This window comes from Hylobates moloch, unplaced genomic scaffold, assembly GCF_009828535.3.
Source record: "Hylobates moloch isolate HMO894 unplaced genomic scaffold, HMol_V3 SCAFFOLD_12, whole genome shotgun sequence".
NCBI lineage: Eukaryota > Metazoa > Chordata > Mammalia > Primates > Hylobatidae > Hylobates > Hylobates moloch.
Genome location: NW_026652287.1, coordinates 26638613 through 26659375, shown reverse-complemented (window position 1 = coordinate 26659375; position 20763 = coordinate 26638613). Strand labels below are relative to the sequence as shown.

Genomic DNA, 20763 nt, shown 5'->3' with positions numbered 1-20763 from the left:
AGAAGGCATAGTTTTGATGTGAACAGTTGGGGGAAGCTTGTTTCTCTACACCCTCAAGCACGCCCACAGCAGGAGCTGAGCAGCAGGCAAGACGGCACAGAGCCCTCCTGGGACTGGTTATTTACATTAACCAAGGTGGAAACTTCTCCCGGAGATAGGTGCTGCCAAGAACCCTAGAGGAAGTAAGACGCTTTATCTTTTGCACGCACACCAAGTCTTCAGAGGGCCTGGATGGGTGTGACTCCAAGGAACTAATCGTCCCGTGCAGGTGCAAATCTGGACCCGTGTTTATGTGGAGGTGTAGACGCAACTGGAGATGACGCGGTTAGTGGCTGACGTGCGTGGGAAAGCCCACCAGCAGCGTTGTTGGTTGGGTTGTCTCTGTAAGTGTGGACAGTGTGGTGGTGGGCACCCAGTTCAGATTGCCCCGTCTAGACAGGGGTGTGCGGGCACTCAATGTTCCAGGCGCAGCCGGGAGCTCGCAGTGTGGTCCACACCGGTGAGCCCGGAAGCCCAGGGGATCCGTCCGGCACTCCACTGGAGGCTCGGCCGGCTGCTTCGCCCCCCTCCCCAGAGCCCCGCTCGGCCCCCCACCCCCGCTCCCCCGCTCGGCCCCGCCCCAAGTGCCCCGGCAGGCCCCGCCCCCAACGCCCGGCTCTCCCGTGGGCTAGGCGGCCTCAGTTCCGTAAACACTTTTCACCCCGCCCCCGGCAGCCCGGACCGCACCACTCGCGGCGCGGGGGAACCGTGCCCTCTCGCATCCGAAACACCCTCCCATCCGAGCTGTCCTCGGTCTCTCGGGTTCAAACATGACGAAGACTGTTTCTCTAATAAGTTCAGTCTGTGAGCGCTCGGCTTTCGGAGCCTGAAGGGCCCTGGATCCCCTTGCCCCGTCGCGCCGTCGTCCCCCCGCTATCCGGTTTTGTGATGGCCGCGCCGTGGCTGCCTCCCTAGAGTCCCTCAGGGCCCTTTAAATACCGCGTTGTTGGGGGGGATGCTGGGGCTGGCGGGGGTTGTTGGGCTGATGAGTTTTCGAGGTGATTGTGCTGTGCTCGGTGAGGGGACGCCCAGAGAGCCCTGACCCGGGGTCACTCGGTCGCCGTTCTCCTCTTGTCTACGTGCTGGACCTGGTGCGTATCCATCACGGGGGAGGCGTTTCCGGCTCGGAGGTGACCGGCCAGGTCCAACGGAGGGGGCACCGCTGCAGCCCGAAGGCTCCCCTGCCCTATCTCGGAACTCCATCCTGGGACGGCGGAGTCAGGGGCCATCAAGCTGGGCTCCTAGTTCATGCCTTCCCACTCCACGTCCCCTTGTTTGACCTCGAACTGCCGTCCCGCGTGGGAGCGGGGAGCGGGGCACCGAGTGGCCGCCCCGCGTGTCGGGGTGGACACGGACTTAGGGCCCCGGAGGCCGCTTCGCCGCTGTTTAAATCCTGCTGGACAGGTACCAGCGGCATCCCGCCATCAGGGGCCCAGGGCAGCCCCTTCCCCCACACTCCTCCGCCGGGCTGGAGTGGGGAACTGAGCCAGGGTAGGCCGGGCGGGCCCGGCAGCGTGTGTTTGGGGTTTGTTGCCGTGGTTTCCCCGGCACTGGGCTCTGCCTCCGCCGTCCCCTCCCCCAAGGGTTTGTTTTGACAGGAAACCTGGTGCTGCTGGAGGGGAGGGGCGGCCAGAGGACGTGGGCGAGGTCGTGCAGACTGCTGCTGCGTCCCCTTGCCGGGACCTTTGGTTAAGGGGAAGAGGTGGAGAAATGCCGATTGGGCCTAGGCTCGAACGCTGAACCCTCAGGTGTTGCTTGTGCTTCCCAAAGCTGCTACTGTAGGTGGCACCACTGAGGGTAATAACAATGATTTGAGGTGGCACATGGATGAACATAGTTACTTGTTTTCGTTACTATTAAGAAAATCTGTTCCATTAAGTAAGCAGTTTCACAATGATAGAGTTTCCTTTTAAAATAAATATATTTAAATGCAAAAATCTAGTCGAGATAGAGACGCGGTTACTAAATTATAGTATGGGTAAGGAGGGAGACGTAGAAATAGTCATGAAGAGTGGCACTCAAACGACTTAAGTTATGGTTGTCCTGCTACCTTAACTGTAAAGAAACTGGACAAGTTGTCCTTGTCCCCAGTGGGCGTCTCAGCACCCGTGGTCACCAGCCCAATCAGGGACCTTGCTCTTCTTACCTGCCAACGGAGTTTATCTCAGTGGTTCCCACTTGAGGAGGCTCCCTGCCGTAGTCCTTTTTCTCTCTTCTCTAGGGATTTCATGCGTCACCCTGACAGCCAGTGGAAGTTGCCTGATTTGAAGAGGCCCAGGGCCGAAGATACCCAGTCATGTGTGGAAGCAGCTTCAATGCCATTTTGTGAGAGGTTGAGGGCCCCAGAGGGGGAAGCACAGGTATTAAAACAAAACAGACCAGCAAGTGTGGGAGGAGTGCTTTCAAATGTGAAAAGTGCCTAGGAATCCTTCTCCCTGATGCTGTAATGCCACGTGTAACGGGAACATCTGCTTTGTAGACAGTGACTGGCTTGTTGACTTTTATCTAGCTCTTTGTTGGTTCTAACTTGATGAAGACCAGTATTGTCTAGATGAATGGTGTAGGCCCCTATCCCTCTGCTTTATGGTTTTTGCTTTGCTGTGGATGAATAACTTTAGCGCTGCTATTTGAGACTGATTCTAAAGCAGCATTTTGCAGAAGATGGAAATTTTTCACATCATCTGCAATTTTTTTCTTTAGAGCCCAGACTTAGTCCTCTGACTCCCTTCCCTTTACTACACATATGTGAAGGCTTGTCTTTGCAGCTGACCTTGATCTGGTGTTAAAGGATGGTACACACTAGAAGTTTCTTGAAATTTCTTTTTTGCGTGAGCTAACCTTAACTGGATGGGTTCCATTCCTCAAGGCCCTGCTGGGTAATCTGAATATTTCACTCCAAAATGTTTATGATTGTAAGCAGTTAACCTTTCTGCTAATATGTGGGGTTTAACTACGGATTTTGCGGTGCATAAAGAATGGCTCCCTCCTAGAGGATTTTCTGTCACTGTAGCGGGGTGGTGGAGAATTGTTTTGGGTGACGTACTCCTTCAGTGATGCCCTTCACAGAATAGCACTTGAGCAGCCTATACCAGGATAAGATCAGCTTGCTACCACATGTGCAAGTGTCCACATGGTGATGGGTAGATGGATTTGACAGAGTGGGAGTGGAAAGAATGAGCAGCACACCAAATTTTCTCCAGCCAAACTGGAGTGGTAGAGAGCATGGGTTTTAGGGATCCGCTTCCTGGATTTGAGTTGCGCCTCTACACTGCTGTGAACCCTTGGGCAAGTAACACAACCTCTCTGGGCTTCAGGATCTTACTATAAAATGGGGATAATACTGATACATTAGCTAACAAGGTTATAATGAGGATTCAAGGAGATAAAATATATAAAGAACTTATCATAGAACAGTTATTGAGTGCTTATTATTGAGGTAGTAATAAGCACTCAGTGACTGTTAGCTGTAATTGTTGTTATTTGCTACACGTGAGTTTCTTTAAGCTCCTGGAACTGTGGGTCTTTGCTAGTTTGAATTTTTGGTGCCTTGCAAATGCATTGAAGTAGGCACTGGGAATTGGAGAGGAGAGTCATCGCTTCCACCAGCAGCTTAAAATCTAGTGGGAGACAGATATGCACACAAGTGTAGTACTGTAAGTGACTGCATAATGGGATATGAGTAATGTGAGTGAGGCAGAAAAGAAGGAAAACTCAAGGTGTCTTATGAATAGGAGTGTGGTGTAATTAGTTCATACAGCTGTATTCACTTAGCGCCTGCTCTAGCCCTAGCAGTGTTCTAAGCTCTAGCTGGCTCATTTAGATGCAGTGAGTGTAGCTATCAGGGAAGGTTACCTCATAGTTGGTGACATTAAATTTCAAATCTGAATGACAACAGGGAGCCAACCACAAGGAGATCAGGGAGAGGAACATTTCAGGGGGAGAGAATAGCAGGTGTGAGTGCCCCGAAATAGGAAGTTTGGCATGTCTGAGGAACCCGAAGAAGATCATGAAGGGTTAGTGGAAGAGCACTGCAGAATAAGGCGGTCAGAGTTAAGATGATCACAGAGGGTTGTAAACCATGGCCCAGGGACTTAGGAAAAGGGAACCCACCTAGGGATGAACTCTTAAAAAGGATTATCTATTTTGCCTTTTCTGGAGGGCTCTGGCCTATTTCCTGTTTATTCTTTAGGCACTGTTCAAGAAGCACATCAGGACAAGTTTGACTGTCTAGAAGAGTTCTTGTAATAGAGTGGTATTTAAGCTATCACAGCAGTGGGCGCAATCAAAATTTCAAAACTGCAAGAGGTTGGACTGTTCTGAATTTGAATCTTGAAGTTTCAGTTCAGCCCATCATCTTCTCTTTTAACCTTCTATTTGGGAATACTTTCAAACTTACAGATAAAGTCGCGAGAATAGTACAAGGAATACCATGTTGTCTACCTTTTACTCAGATTCACCTATTAACATTTTGCTGTATGTGCTTTATTATTTTTTCTCTCTTTCATTTGAATCATTTGAGAAAAAGTTGTATATGTCATGGCCCTCTATTCCTAAATACAAAACCACAGTACATTTCAACTTCGGTATATTTAACATTGGACAACAGACAGTAGATTCAAATATTGTTAACAGTGCAATTGATTGACTGATACTGTCCTTTACAGCATTTTTGCTTCAGTATAGGATCCACTCTAGGATCACCTGTTGCACTCAGTTATCAAGTGATTTTTTTTTCATCTGGAACATATTCTCAACCTTTCTTTGTTTTTTATGACATTACATTTTCAGAACTTGTAACTTCTTTTAATAAGAATAAAATAATAGTTGACATCCGTCAGGCACTTACTAGGAGCTTAAGTACTTGACAGATACTATTTCAGTTAATCTTCACAACACTTCTACAAAGTGGATACTATTATTGTCCCATTTTACAAATGGTAAGTTCTCTGTTTCTAGTCAGTAAATAATCAAGAGGAGCCGGGATCAAGAACCCAGTCCACCTAGCTCCAGAGACAGTGTTCTTACGGCTTCAGTGACATGTATTATCATCAGTGTATCTTTGCAATCCTGAACCAGTGCAGAACTGTTTGCAGATAGAGTTGCTGCAGAAAGGAAATCAGGAAGTAAAGCTGCACACAAGCTGAGGAATCACAAGCAAATTAAAAACCAGTCTCCTCTCTATCTGTAGTGAAATACAGCACTAGCCCCTTCAAGTCCTTGTACCCATTCACACCTCTTAAATGTCAGTACTCTTACTACCATTCATTTATTCAACAATAAATATTTGAATAAATATTTGAATGCTTGCTGCATTCCAGTGATTGGTCTCAGAAGAAATGACATAATATTACATTTATTATCACAAAGTGATGGAATAATACAATAAAAAATGTGAATATGACAGTACTTTTCTTTGAATAGTGACCTGCTATCGTGTTGGAGGCTTTGCTTGGAGTCATCTTCAGTCTTTTCTATTGACTTTACCTTTGACCAATGATTAAATCCTCCAGGTATGATGAGATGTGATGTTTCTGAAAAGTTGTTTGATTTACTTGTAAGTTGCAGTGGCGAAGGTTAGGTAGATCTAAGTTTGCATAAGGAGTATTACCTTTCTTAAAGAAACAGCCTGGTTTCATTATCATCAGTCTAAGGGATAATCCAAAATAGTTTTTAAAGCAGTCTAAATATCCTCAGTGCCTTTTGAATCAAGTAGCTTTGTCCCCAGGTGACTTACTTGGAAACTCAAGACGGAGAAAGGTAAGAGCAGGTATGAAGGAACTTGCGGAAGACCATTTACACAGTGATGGGCCATTCGCTTTTGGTTTTTGTCTGTCAAACAAGCGCCAAGAGTTCTGTTCTATGTTAACTACCAGCCTTGTTTGTCTGTTGAAGAACATGGTGTTATCCTGACATAAAACTGTTCTTCCCTCCAGAGTGTTTAATTCCTGAGGCAATGATATTAACAAAAAAAAGCAAATAATAGAAAACATTTGTATACTGTTTACTGTGTCAGTGACTGTTCCAAACACGCTGCATGTATTGAGTACCTGAAATCTCACACCAACCCTATGAATTAGGTATTCTTAGTAAGCCTATATGAGGAAACAGACAATTTTTTAATAGAGTAATAATGGGCATTTTGGCTTCAAATACAGGTTTCTGTTTGGATACACTAAGGCCCAGTTGTAATGTGGAGGATTCTACCCGCTAAACAAGAGTTTCTAAACATTTTGAAGCTTTTAAATTTTCCACTGCAGCCCCTGTGCCAGGAACTCTACCTCCAGTGAATTGCTGGAAGAAAGTGTAGTTTCACATTGTTAAGCATGACTGCCATAAACACATTTAATTTCTCAGAACTTCTAGTGATGGCTCATGGAACTCTGGGTTTGGAGCATCATATATTCCTAGCTGAGAGAAACCTTATAACTGGCCCAACCTCTCAGAAAAATGTGCATAAAGTCACATGGCACATTAATGATGAACCCAGGCCACAAACCCTGGACTCCTGACTCCCAATTATTTTAATCTTTGTACTTTTCTGCCTTGTTAAACACAATTAAGAAACCTACCAAGTGTGCTATCCAGCTAAAGTAGAAAAATGAAATGGACAGTTAAAACTATTAAGCTAATTCATAAATTCTCATGGCTGGAAGCTCTTATTCACTTTCACTTGGAAAAATAGCCAGAGCTCATTTGAGGGCAACTGTAATAGAGAAGAATTAAGAGCAGAGCATGCATAGCACAGTTGTTACATTACAGGGGAATAACTGGGGGAAAAAATGACTTAAAGTGGAAACAAACTTTAAGATATTCAAATAAGAGCATGACAAGGACCTGGGAATTTTGAGGTTTAAATCTAATAAGATAGGCTTAAGCAGTAGATTCTCTGCTCTAGGGCTTGGGCTTTGGCAGTACCAGGCTGGTTAAGGTGTCATGGTATCAGCTTGCAAATGTTCTGGTTGAAGCTGTACCAAATGAGATTCAGGGATTCTGATTTAGCTGACACTGAATGAATACTTGTCATATACTTGGCGCTGGTAGTGGACAAGACACAATCTCTGCTTTATTAAGGATATTCAGAAGTAGCCAAGAGAAGAAAGTAACAAGGGACTAATATACAAGAAACTAAGCGCTCTCATGGAGATACGGGAGACGCACTGCAGACATACCAAGAGGAGTGCTGTTCACTTTGACTAGAAGCAAGGCTTCCTGGAAAAGGTAGCATTTGCAAGAAATGCCATCAGTGGGACATCAAATGTTGGCAAAGAGAGGAAGCAAACTAGAGGGGAGGGTGAACATTCCGTTTAGGATTTGGGGTTTGGTGGCAGTGAAAGGTTTGAAGTAGCCCCTTTTCTTCTGTCTTCTCTCCCCTTCCCCTGAGCAGATTGGAGTTTAAGCTTAGGTAGAATTTAGTCTTCATGAGTTAGAGGAGGCTGTTTCACCACTGAGGATGCAAGGGCTCAAGACTCTTACAGCCAGTGTTCATGGCTTTGGGATTCTGGGATAAGGTGAGTGTCTCCACTCTACTCCTTGCCCTTCAGCCTGCACAAGTGGACTCTAGTGGTTTTCTGCTTGCAAAAGTGGTGGACTCAGCAAGGGTACATTTCTGTGGCAGGATTGAAGACAGTTGTTTAGGTGAGGCAAGGTGCAAATGACCTTAGGCCTTTCACCCTTATTAGATCCCTCTCAGACTCATCCTTGTCCCCATCACCATCCAAGGAATTAAAAAAATTACTCTTTTTCTCTCAACAAAGGCTACTGCCCCTTCTCCCACTCTGCTAATTCTGAGCCTGCCTCTCCTTTCTTGTGTTTTCTCAACAATGCCTTATTCCCCCTTTTCTCATCTAGTAGCATTCAGTACAGTTTTAGGTAACTGGACTTGAGAACCACAAGAATAGGGCATTGTCTTTGTTCGGTTACTTTCCCCAGTGCTCAGTGCTCAGTAGGCACTTGTTGAATATTAATGGAATCATTGAAGAAACTGCAGGCATTTTCAGACATACTATACATAGTTGTGGTTTCACATTCTGGCCGCTTTAAAAGCACTGCATCCCTCATTGCATGGGCTGGTTTAGGTTTAAAAGGATTCAGTGAACTCTTCCTCTCATTATTGTCCATCCAGGATTTGAGGTGCCTTTCTCCTTGAGCCCGGGTTTCCCCTTCAGTGTCAGGTGACACCATACTCATATCAAGGTCAGCTCCCTCACGGGCCTGGCTGGTGCTCCTGGGCCCAAGGCCTGGTCATCCTGTGTGCCTGTGATCTGCTTTCTGGGTAGTGTCCAAACCTGACGGCCCTTCCCTGGGAAGGATTCTCATGTCCCAGAAACACTGGACATAAACACCAAGGGACTGGTTTTATCGTGTAGTAAATCCCCTTATCCCTCTGAATCTGTTCCCCCACTTGTGAGTCAGGATCCTACATGCTTGTGCACTCATGGGGTTGTGATGGGTACTTGTAAATTGTCAAATCCTAACCATGTATCAGGTCTTAATCTTCATATCACAGCAGTTCACGTGAAAATGGAGGGGGAAGAAGCTAAAGACTTGACAGCCAGAGGTTTCATATGGTCTTCCCCTTTCCCCAGGAGGGGGAAGATGCTAAAGACTTGACAGCCAGAGGTTTCATATGGTCTTGCCCTTTCCCCAGGAGGTTCACAGAAAGCATAAAGAGGCTGATTTCACAGCTATTTTATCTGAAACAAAGCAATAGGAGCAATAATAGCAGCTAACATTTGAGTACTGTGCCAAGCTCTTTAAGATGAATTCTATTCAATCTTCTGGCAACCCTATGAGAGGTTAGTCTTTCAGTCCAGTTTCACTATGAGGTAGGTAATTAAGTGACCTCCCCAAGGTCTCATGGCAAAAGGCAGAACAGAATGAGTGATCTGAACCAAGTCCCACACTCCTGCCTTCTCGTGTTTCAGCAACCCAGGAGGAGAGAGCATGTGTCCTGCATCTTTTTTAAAAGGACCTGTCATTGCTTAGAGCTTCACATTTATAGTGGGTGTGTCCTGAGTAAGCTCACACCTATGGCTGTGGAATCCCTTTTCAGAAAGGCAGTCTTGATGACCTAGTGATCTGGCCTAGTCCGGCCAAGGTGCTGGGGGAAGGATGAGGTCATTTGGGGGCCTTTCCAACACAGTGACACTTGTGGGGACAGTTGTCTACACTGGAAGAAGCATCGGTGGTGCCTGTGGAAGTACCACAGAACATTGACGCGGGGTCTGTTTGTCTCTGCAGGTGCTACCTTTTTACCTACACTTAAGTGACACAAAATGCCCTTCAATGGCGAGAAGCAGTGTGTGGGAGAGGACCAGCCAAGCGATTCTGATTCTTCCCGGTTTTCCGAAAGCATGGCTTCGCTCAGTGACTATGAATGCTCCAGGCAGAGCTTTACAAGTGACTCCTCCAGCAAATCCAGCTCTCCTGCTTGTGAGCCGATGGGGGAGCAGGGGTTGTGGGTGGTGGGGATACTTCTAGATATGTGTTGGATTTGAAAACTCAGAAACGCCTGAGAGCAACAGACTTCCCCTCCTTTCTAGATGTACCAGAATAGCACTGCAGAGGCACTGCAGCTTTCCTGGACACATTCTCAGAAGTAAATAGCCACTAAAGTTTACAACCTGCTGATTTTTATTTTGATCACTGCTTCTGATCTGTTTTGGTCTGACAATAAGTCAGGACTTCAACCCCATCTGTCTTTTCTCCCAAATGGCAGAAAGCCATTCCTTGAGATTGCTTCTTAGATCCCCGCTCAAGGATAAATTCAAATTGGCCTTTTCTGATTATTCTTGATTTACATTGAAGGAAACTGGCCTTCATTGAAAGGTCAGGAAGGAAGTGAAATAATCTAAAGGGTTTCATGTTGATTTCAAAAAATATTGTGCAAATCACCCCAGGAAGGTACCCACAAGGAGAATTACTACATTGGGGTGTGAGAAAGTTAAAAGGCCACAGCAAAAGGAGATACCTTTTTCCCGCTTTTGTGTGTAGAAACTAGAGATGGGTAAAGCAGATGTGTTTGCCTTTTTTTTTTAATTGGCACTTTATTTAGTAAATATAACACCTTTAACTGGCAAAGCAAATGCAGGAAAAAGCAACTAATGTTTAATATGCTGAACTGTCCACTTCTTACAAATTGCTTCATTTGTATTTTAAATTTTTACATTCTCATTATTTAAAACTTAGAAAATACGTAAGAATAGAGAAAAGAAAACATTGCCTGTGATATCACTCAAAGACGACAGCTGGCAGTGCTTTGCCGTATCTTTATCCTTCACATAGACATGTGTGTATATATGTGTGGACTCTTCTTGCTTAGTATTATAACTAAAACATTTACTCATGATTACATGTTTTTGAAACATTGGTTTTATGAATACCTATTACTTTACCAAGTGAATATACGGTAAACTTAACCATTGATTCATCATTGAACATTTAGTTTCCTTTTTTTTTTTTTTTTTGCTGTTATAAATAGTGCTTTATGAACATCTTACTGCATGAAGCCTTTCTGGAAAGACTTTTGGATATCACTGGATTATTGGACCAAAGTATATAGACATTTTTAAGGAGAATCTTGAGTCAGACCTGGCAAAAGAAATTAACAGCAGCCACCCCAGGTTTCTGTGCCTTTTCTCACTCTTTATACCGTATGTGGTGTTGGTGCATCTGACACCAGGGTACCTAGACGTCCTGAAGAAGGGTTTTACCAATTCTGTGTATCACCTTTCTCTTCTTCCTCCTCTTTCCCTGATCCTCCTCATCATCTTCTCCTAAAAATTAGGTAGCCAGGCTCACTGGCTCACGTCTGTAATCCCAGCACTTTGAGAGGCTGAGGCAGCTGAATCACCTGAGGTCAGGAGTTCAAGACCACCTGGCCAACATGGTGAAACCCCATCTCTACCAAAAATACAAAAATTAGCTGAGCGTGGTGGCATGCACCTGTAGTCCCAGCTACTCAGGAGGCTGAGGCAGGAGAATCACTTGAACGTGGGAGGTGGAGGTTGCAGTGAGTCAAGATTGCACCACTGCACTCCAGCCTGGGTGACAGAGCAAGACTCCATCTTGGGAAAAAAAAATAAATTAGGTAGTAAAGTATTACCTGTCAGTGCTGTTGTTTGACATATGATTTTAATTAAAAGAAGCTAAGATTTCCAACAGTAATTTTAAAAAGACATGATTTATTGAATAGTTTCTTAGTATAATCTTTAGAAATAACTCAGATTCTTCATTTACTACTTTCTACTGAGAAGTAAAATATCCGGCTTCTCAGATTTATTCTATTTTACTTTTAATTACGTAAATTTATTGAGTTCTTACTATCTTCTTCTTTACTTAAATTATCTCATTCAGTCACCTCAGGCCAACCCTGTGAGGAGGAAGGCTATGCCTCAGTGAAATCCAATGATAAATACCAACTGGCAAAACAGAGTGAACCTAAGCTTTTATACTATACTGCCTATACATTTAAAAATTACAGTTTTTAGCTGGGTGTAGTGGCTTACACCTGTAATCCCAGCACTTTGGCCAAGGCAGGCAGATCATCTGAGGTCAGGAGTTTGAGACCAGCCTGACCAACATGGCGAAACACCGTCTCTAATAAAAATACAAAAATTAGCCAGGCGTGGTGACATGTGCCTGTAATCCAGCTAGTCGAGAGGCTGAGGCAGGAGAATCGCTTGACCCCAGGAGGTGGAGGTTGCGGTGAGCCGAGATTGCACCACTGCACTCCAGCCTGGCAACAGAGTGAGACTCCATCTCAAAATAAATAAATAAATAAATATTACAGTTTTAAAAGTCAGTTATTTCATATTGAGTCTACTTAATGAGATTTCTGAATTACAGAATAAAAATAATTTTATCAATTTCCTATATAATACATATAATAAGTGCAGGTTTCAATGGGCACTAAAAATGAGGTAATTTAATTTTTTTTTTTTTTTTTTTTAGACAAGTCTCGCTCTGTCGTCCAGGCTGGAGTGCAGTAGCACGATCTGGGCTTACTGCAAGCTCCTCCTCCTGGTATGCCATTCTCCTGCCTCAGCCTCCTGAGTAGCTGGAACTACAGGCGCCCACCACCACACCCGGCTAATTTTTTTGTATTTTTAGTAGAGACGGGGTTTCACCGTGTTAGCCAGGATGGTCTCGATCTCCTGACCTCATGATCCGCCTGCCTCGGCCTCCCAAAGTGCTGGGATTACAGGCGTGAGCCACCGCGCCCAGCCTGGTAATTTATTTTTAAAAGTAACTTATAATGGGCCTATATTAATAAGATGGTCTCATAAATATTTGAGGCAATGTTATCAAATATGGTAACTGAAGCTACTGAAGGAGTTCTTAAATTTTTGAAGCCTTTATTAAGTGAGGGAATTCACCTATTTTAATATATAGTCTCCTTACTTATAAATCTCTGAAGTATATACATTCTGATAAATTAAACCTTATCTGCACCAGGAGGCTTCCTTGGATGACAACTTTTCTTCCACAACATTAACTGGCTTTTTTTCTTTCAGCAACAAGCCCTCCAAGGGTTGTAACATTTGATGAAGTGATGGCTGCAGCAAGGAACTTATCAAACTTGACTCTTGCTCACGAGATTGCCGTAAATGAGAACTTTCAATTGAAACAAGAGGCCCTCCCAGAAAACAGGTAACCTGGGGGCATTTGTTGTATATAAACTGCTGAAGATTGTGTGTGTGTGTGTGTGTGTGTGTGTGTGTGTGTGTGTGAGAGAGAGAGAGAGACAGAGAGAGAGATACACACATATTCACACTGATTCCTGGAAGTTCTTGTATAATATCCTCAGGGGTAAACATTTAGTTCTCTAACAAGGTCTTATACTTGTTTTAAAAAAATTCTGGCTAGGTGTGGTAGCTCACACCTGTAACCCCATCACTTTTGGAGGTGGAGGCGGGAGGATTCCTTGAAGCCAGGAGTTTGAGGCTGGCCTGGGCACCAAAGCAGGACCCCATCTCTACAAAAAATAAAAATAAAAATATTATCCGGCATGGTGGCATGAGGCTGAGTCGAGAAGATCATTTGAGCCCAGGAGTTTAGGGACTGCAGTGAGCTCTCATCATGCCACTACACTCCAGCCTGGGTGACAGAGCAAGACCCTGTCTCAAAAAAAAAAAAAAAAAAAAAATTCCTGTTTGTGACCAGCCCGGCCAACATGGTGAAACCTCATTTCTACTAAAAATACAAAAATTAGCCGGGCATGGTGGCAGGGCGCCTGTAATCCCAGCTACTTGGGAGGCTGAGGCAGGAGAATTTCATGAACCCAGGAGGTGGAGGTTTCAGCAAGCTGAGATCGCACCACTGCACTACAGTCTGGGCGACAGAGTGAGACTCCATCTCAAAAAAAAAAAAAAATTCTCCTAGGATACATATTACCCATAATCTTTAGAACTCAGTTTATATGTCACTTCCTGAGGGAAGCTTTTTCTGACATTCCTGAACCCCCTAGACTACAATTAATCCCTTTGCTAGAGACACCTTGTAGCCCTTGCTGCCTCCTTTTTGTTAAGAGGTCTTATAATTTTATGTTTGATGTCCATCTTCCCCACTTGATTGAAATGCACTATTTATGGAGGAGCTATGTCTGTATTGTTTGTTGCTGTATCCCTATTGTCTAGCATAGTGCCTGACATACAGTACAGGCTCAAGAAATATTTGCACATTGATTTATTGAAAACTGATATTCAGGTTCTGAAGAATAAATAAATGCACCCGAACTGTCAAAGTGCTAAAAGTAGGCAATTCAGAAATGTCTGGAGGTAGGTATCACAGCTGCAAGAGGCACTTCCTGGTTAACCTCGCCCTCGAACCTCTAGTTGGAGCCACCCCTTTGGATCCTACTTCAGCCTTTCTGGAGTCACAGGTTTGCTGAGACAAAGAGGAGAAGAGGCTTGAGACTATTATTACAGATCAGTCATCTTTACAAGCAAAGTTGGTTCGTGGATTGAATTTTCAACCTCACAGTACCAATTATAAATCCTGAGGCATTCTATCAGTTAAGACAACTTAGAATATTTGATCCCATTCAGAACTTTTTCATTTGTTTTAAAGCAGGAAAAGTAAAGGAAGTCAACGTAATAATTTTTCTTCTTTAAAATGTGGATCATAGTCCTCTTGGGGATGTTGTTCATATAATATTAACATTTTTTAAGCTTGCCATCTATCGTGGGTGTATCTGTTTGGTTTCCTTTGGTAACTGCATTTCGCCATGACCGTTGATACCAGCTCTACTGCTACAACCCTAGGCTAGGCCACCGTCATCTTTGGCCTGGACCCTTTCAGTCCTAACTGGTTGCCGTGTCTCCATTCTTAGCCCCCCACAGTTCATCTTCCATATCCACACAGTAGCCTTAATGATCTTTTTAAAGAATAAGCTATATTAGATGATTTCTTTGCCAAAAACTCTTCAATGGTTTTCAATCACTCAGAGACCAAAAATCTAAGCATTTCCCTATGGCCTGGATGGCCCCACTCCCCTGACCCCGTCTCAGTGCTGTCCCTCCTGCTTGCTGTGCTTCAGCCACACTGGCTTCCTTCCTGACCTCAGGGTTCACCAACCTGGGTCTTGTCTCAGAAACTTTGTTCTTCTGACTTCTTCTTTCTGAATGTTCTTTTCCCAGACCTTCACATGGCTCTTTCCTCTCCCCTTCTAAGTCTGAACACAAAGGTCACTGACTTAAAGAGGCTTTTTCCCACCATCCAGTGAAATCAGTACCCTCTCCGTAACTGTACCACATTGTCTTATTCTTTCTCATAGGTCTGAAATTGTCTTATTCATTTTTAATGTATTTTTTCCCTTTTTCTCCCTGCTAACATATAAGCTTTTTGAGGTTGGAGACTTTCTTTTCACTGTAGTATCCCCAGTTCCTAAAACAGGGCCCTACACCTATTGGATGTTCAATAAACATTTATTGACTAATACAAATGAATTTTTTGAGATGGAGTCTCATTTTAAAGTTAAAATTTGTATTTTTTATGAGGTAAAGCAAAAGACAGGGCATATCTTTACTTTAAATTCAAAAGTGGCGAGTACAGGCCATAGTGAAGGCATTTTAGGCTCAGACAGACCCTGGGGTTTGAATCCTGGCTTTGCTGAGACCATACCTGAACCTCACACTTCCAAGAATAAGATGGGGGCTACACTACTCACTTCAAATGCATGCTCACTAGCATAAAAGTGCCTTGCACATAAATACTTTGATACTATGGAAAATATTAATCTCTCTTCCCTTCAGTTTCTCCCATGGCTAGAAAATGTGAGCAAGGGAAACAAAGTACAGAGTTAGGACACATTGCCTTTGTTTAAAAATAAAGTCTTAGTCGGGCACGGTGGCTCACACCTGTAATCCCAGCACTTTGGGAGGCTGAGACGAGCAGATCACCTGAGGTCAGGAGTTTAAGACCAGCCTGCCCAACACAGTGAAACCCTGTCTCTACTAAAAATACAAAAATTAGCTGGGTGTGGTGGTGCACGCCTGCAATCCCGGCTACTTGGGAGGCTGAGGCATGAGAATCACTTGAACCTGGGAGGCAGAGGCCGCAGTAAGCTGAGATTGCGCCACTGCACTCCAGCCTGGGCGACAGAGTGAGACTCTGTCTCAAAAAAAAAAGAGATATACTTATCAAATTATGAATTCATTCAGCATGCATGCATTTGTTAAGCACTCACTGTATATCAGGCACTGTGCTAGGCACAATGGTAAGTACGTACCTGGAGGACTTACGGCCTCTACTTGGGAAAGGTATATAGCTCTGTGGGAAAAGAGCCTCATCAGTAATTACAGTGGAGGGACATGTGGTTTTCTAAAAGCTATTGCTAAATGGTTAGAGGAGTTAGGTAGGAATGTGTATTTTAATGTGCATCTATTTTAAGGGATTGACATAAGGGGTGAAGCAAGGTGGCCACTTATTCTATTGTGAGCTCTTCCTAGGAAGGCTTCTATTTCAGCAGTTTGGTCTGGCTAACTTTAAATGGGACACCTAAGTCTGAAGTTGGCAGGCTTTCAAATGCATGTGCCCTTGGGGCTAATCTGTTCTATTCCATGCCATGAAATTTCAGCTGGTAAGGAAGAGTAACTTTGCCATCTCATCCCAAAAATGTAGAACAAGTCTAAAGATCTATATAGAAGGGTAGCTACATAAATTATGAAATCTCGTTAGGACAGAATTTCATGAAGTTATTGAAAGCATTTTCAAGGTCTAGGGGAAACAAGACAGAATGTTAAATGAAAAGTATGTATTTTGTACATATGCTCTTAGCTATGTTAAAATAATGCATTCAACAAGAAAAATATTAAAAGATTAATAATGGGATTAAGGACAATTATTCTGGTTTTTTTTTTACATTTTATTAGATTTCTACAATGAGGATATTTCTTTTATAATCAGGAAAAAGTTATGCTTATTTTAAAAAACAATTCATTTTATTGCCATAGTTTGGCTGGTCGAGTGAAGCACATTGTTCACCAGGCCTTCTGGGACGTCTTGGATTCAGAACTGAATGCTGACCCTCCTGAGTTTGAACATGCCATCAAACTGTTTGAAGAAATCAGAGAGGCAAGTTGCTGTGTTGTCTGTGTCAGTTAGCGTCTTACTCCAGGTGGGCTGCTATAACAGACTGGCATAGCCTGGGTGGTTTATAAACAATAGAAATTTACTTCTCACAGTACTGGAGGCTGGGAAGTCCAAGATCAAAGTACCAGCAGATTTGGTATCTGGTGAGAGCTGACTCCCTGATTCATAGACGGCGCCTTCTTGCTGTGTCCTCACATGGCAGAAAGAGCAGAGAAGCTCTTTAGGATCTTTTTGTTGTTGTTTTGTTTTGAGACGGTGTCTTACTTTGTCGCCCAGGCTGGAGTGCAGTGGCACAATCTTGGCTCACTGCAACCTCTGCCTCCTGGGTTCAAGCGATTCTCCTGCCTCAGCCTCCTGAGTAGCTGGGACTACAGGTACCCGCCACCATGTCTGGCTAATTTTTTGTATTTTTAGTAGAGATGGGGTTTCACTGTGTTAGCCAGGATAGTCTTGATCTCCTGACCTTGTGATCTGCCCGCCTTGGCCTCCCAAAGTGCTGGGATTACAGGTGTGAGCCACCGCGCCCAGCCTAGGGTCTCTTTTATAAGGGTACAGTTCTATTCGTGTGGACCTCACCCCTATGACTTAATCACCTCCGAAAGGCCCTACCTCCTAATACCATTCCACTGGGGATTGGGTTTCAACATATGAATTTGGGGACAGAGGAAAACACAAATATTGAAAGTTTTTTTTCCCCAAAGATGGTTGTATTGGCCACTCTTTTTCAAAAAAGGATCAATTTCACTGGTAGGGTTTCCCCCTGCCCCTCCTGGAGTAGAGTGAAGGCTGGAAATATAGTGCCGTGAACACAGCTTAGGGTGATGCTAAAGCACAGAGACTCTAGAGTTAGATTGTTGTCCTGGTTTAGTGATGGGTTCTCTCTTTAAGTCTCTCTTTCCTGAGTACTTACAGAGTAGTCATAAGAACTAAATGAGGTGACAGTTGTAATGTTAGCTAACATTTACAAGGCACTTGCTCTATTCCAAGCACTAGATTGTTCATTTCTTCTTATCGGAACACTGTACAGTAGTTGCTCCTGTTATTCTTATTTATTAATAAACCAAGTTTTCTGACTCATGCAGGGTCACACAGCTTCGAGGGGTAGAGAGGAACTTGAACTGAGCCACACTGGCTCAGAGTGCAAGCTCCTAAGCATGTGCTGTGTGGATAAGCACAGTGTCCTCTGTTAACTGAATAATCAATAAATAGGCTGCTCATATATAATATTCTATATGTAAAATATACCTAATGGGCCCCATGGGATATTTTCAGCTATCCTTTTTTAAAGAGTTCTTTTGGAGCCGCCATGATCTGCAACTTGTTCTTTCTTCCCTGAACTTTTACCTGAAAGCAGGTAAATGCAGCAGATCCTCGCATCATATTGATTTGTTCAACATTTTTTCTTTATAATGTTGATAAGAAAAAAGATAGATTCCTAGCTGGGGCTGCTGTCTGTGCGGAGTTTGCATGATCTCCCCATGTCTGCATAGTTTTTCTTTTGGGTACTCTGGTTTCCTCCCACATCCCAAAGATGCTCATGTTAAGTTCATTGACAAGTCTAAATGGTCCCAGTCTGAGTGAGTGTGGGTGTGTGAGTGAGTGCATCCTGCAGTGGGATGGCATCCTGTCCAGGCCCAGTTCCTGCCTTGTGCCCTGAACCGCCACAGTAGGCTATGGCCACTTGCAACCCCGAACTGGAGTAAGGAGGTTGGAAAATGGATGAATACTAATTGTTGTAACATAAAAATTCATAAAGTATTTGATAATCACACAGATGCGCGACAATAAACAATGTGCTATGAAAGTGCTCAGTGAGCCTGCCATAATTATTATTATTTATTTTTGAACTATGTGGTGGTAGGCGGTGCTCCTTAACAATTTTTGTTTGCAAACATTTCTTCCCCAATTTAACCTACCACTGTGGCAGCTGTCACTCACTGATTCACCAAAAATTGGGCCAATCATTATCTTGTTTTTATTAATTTTTCTTGTATGTATAGCTCACATTTATCTCTGTTTAATATTAGAAGTGTTTGGGGTCTTTATTTAGAAGTTGGGTGATGTTTTTTGTGACCAGAAATATGCCATAGAAACTTAACCGTTGTTTCTCAATTAGTCTATGGTAAAATTGGTTTTATTATATATCATTTCATTTAAAGTTGCAATTTCCAGGAACCTGTCAGCAATGTTAAGTGAGGACTTACTGTGCTTTCAGTAATCTTGCTTCCTTGCTAGTTGTTTTTTTCTGACAGGGCAGGAATTTCCTATGGTGGAGGCACTTTAATTCAGAAGATAGACCTTTCCTTTTAGGGTTGAGACACTGGAATGCTCCTCTGATCCACCATGCAGTCAGTGTCAACTTCTGTGGCATCTGAGACACTAAAATATGAGCAAAGAGCTTGGTCATCTAGACACTGAAGTGAAAAGTAACAGCTTTTATTCATGTCATGATGCTGTTAATTTTTATTTCTTTCCCTGTAGATTCTTCTCTCTTTTCTGACTCCTGGTGGCAACCGGCTTCGCAACCAGATCTGTGAAGTTTTGGACACAGACCTCATTAGGCAGCAGGCTGAGCACAGTGCTGTTGACATCCAAGGCTTAGCCAACTATGTCATCAGTATGATGGGAAAGCTGTGTGCTCCCGTGCGAGATAACGATATCAGAGAGTTAAAGGCCACTGGCAACATTGTGGAGGTGCTGAGGTTAGCACTTTTGCTGTTTGCATTTCCTAGAGTATCTCTGAATTCATTCAGAAGGGGAAGTTGGGCATCGGGGAACACAGAATAACAACTAGCACCCCAAATAAATTACTGACCCTAGAAGAAAACCATATAAGCAGAGACCATGTCAATTATTTACTGTATGCAGAGAGTTTTCACATAGAATGATCTGACAAGGTTGTTAGTTGGCACATAGTGGGCCCTGGAGATGCAGTGATGAAAAAGACAGATGTAATCCATGACTCCAGGGAGTCTAATGGTGAGAGAGACCTTGAACAATTAATTACATATGTGATAAGTGGAAGGGGAAGTAGAAGGTCTTAACAGAGCCTCCGACAAAGGACCTAATCTAGTCGAGGCTTCTTTATTAGTTAGGGTCACTGGCTGCTATAACACGTAAACCCTACATTCTCAGTGGTTTATCCAAGAAAAGTTTGTTTCTCACTCATGTTACAGTCCAATTCAGGGGCCCTTGATCAGACAACCCTCCACATGTCATCCAGGGACCCAACCTCCTTCTGTGCTTGGCTCTGCCCTTGCTCAGGTCCATAGAGTCCTCTCCATTCAGCTGGCAAATGGGAAAGAGACCATGGGGAAGACATATGCAATATATAGCCACCTCAGCCCAGAAGTGACACTTTCCCTTTGACCATGACTAGTCACACGATCCCACCTATCTTGAAAGGGGAGTTGAGAAAGGTAGTTACAGCCTGGAAACACTTTTCACAGCCACAAATCTGCACTGCAGGGAGGGAGTGTGGGCCTTTAGTGGTCAGCCAGCCACGTCTGCTGGAGCTTCTCTGAGGAAGTGGGGTGCATATTATGTCACGAGGATCTCATCTGGCCACATAGACGATAACTTTCTTGTGATCCAAGAGGAAAGAAGAGTCTGCAACACATTTTGCCATTGAAGCAGACTTTTCTTCTTTTTTGTGTGTGGTGGTCACATTGAGAATTGAGTTTTATGTAAATGTTCTGGAAAGGTAGGAGAAAGACTGTTCTGCATGTAGTGGGTAATTTACTTTGCGATCTTGGGCAGGCTGATAGACTCTCAAAGTGACACTCTCTGTCAAATGGGTGTTAGGTATCGTTAGAGTTGTGCTGGGCTCTGGCAGATTGTGATTCCTCAGTTATGGGATCCTTGCTTCTAGTTGTCATATTACCCTAGTAAGATCTCAAATCTATGATGTTCATCATGGTCATTTGTTGAGTGCTCACTGGGTGCCACTGCCCCCTGCACTTTACGATTGTTATCTCGTTGACTGTTCACAACATCCCTCCAAGGTTGAGGTTGTCCTGTTTCACAGATGAGGAAACTGAAGCTCAGAGAGACTGATTTACTTGTGTATATGCCCACAAATCTGGCCAGTTGCAAAGTGGGGTTTGAGCACGGGGCTGCCTAACTCTAAAA

General features: G+C 43.8%; 1 protein-coding gene across 7 annotated transcripts in view; it reads left to right on the top strand.

The window, feature by feature from the left end:
• Positions 1-806: 806 nt before the first annotated feature.
• The window catches only part of TCP11L2 (t-complex 11 like 2), a 46377-nt gene continuing 26420 nt past the window's right edge, over positions 807-20763 (top strand). For 2 of the 7 annotated variants that reach the window (XM_032168814.2, XM_032168819.2), the window contains exons 1-5: positions 919-1130; positions 9280-9471; positions 12555-12690; positions 16494-16614; positions 19114-19334. In XM_032168814.2, the coding sequence (XP_032024705.1) occupies positions 9315-9471; positions 12555-12690; positions 16494-16614; positions 19114-19334 (635 nt within the window). In that variant the 5' untranslated portion in view covers positions 919-1130; positions 9280-9314. Of the gene's footprint in view, positions 835-918; positions 1131-1363; positions 1444-2260; positions 2400-7233; positions 7258-9279; positions 9472-10519; positions 10662-12554; positions 12691-16493; positions 16615-19113; positions 19335-20763 lie in introns of those variants that run through there. The other 5 variants (XM_058425467.1, XM_032168815.2, XM_058425466.1 and 2 more) reach the window with 5 other exon arrangements.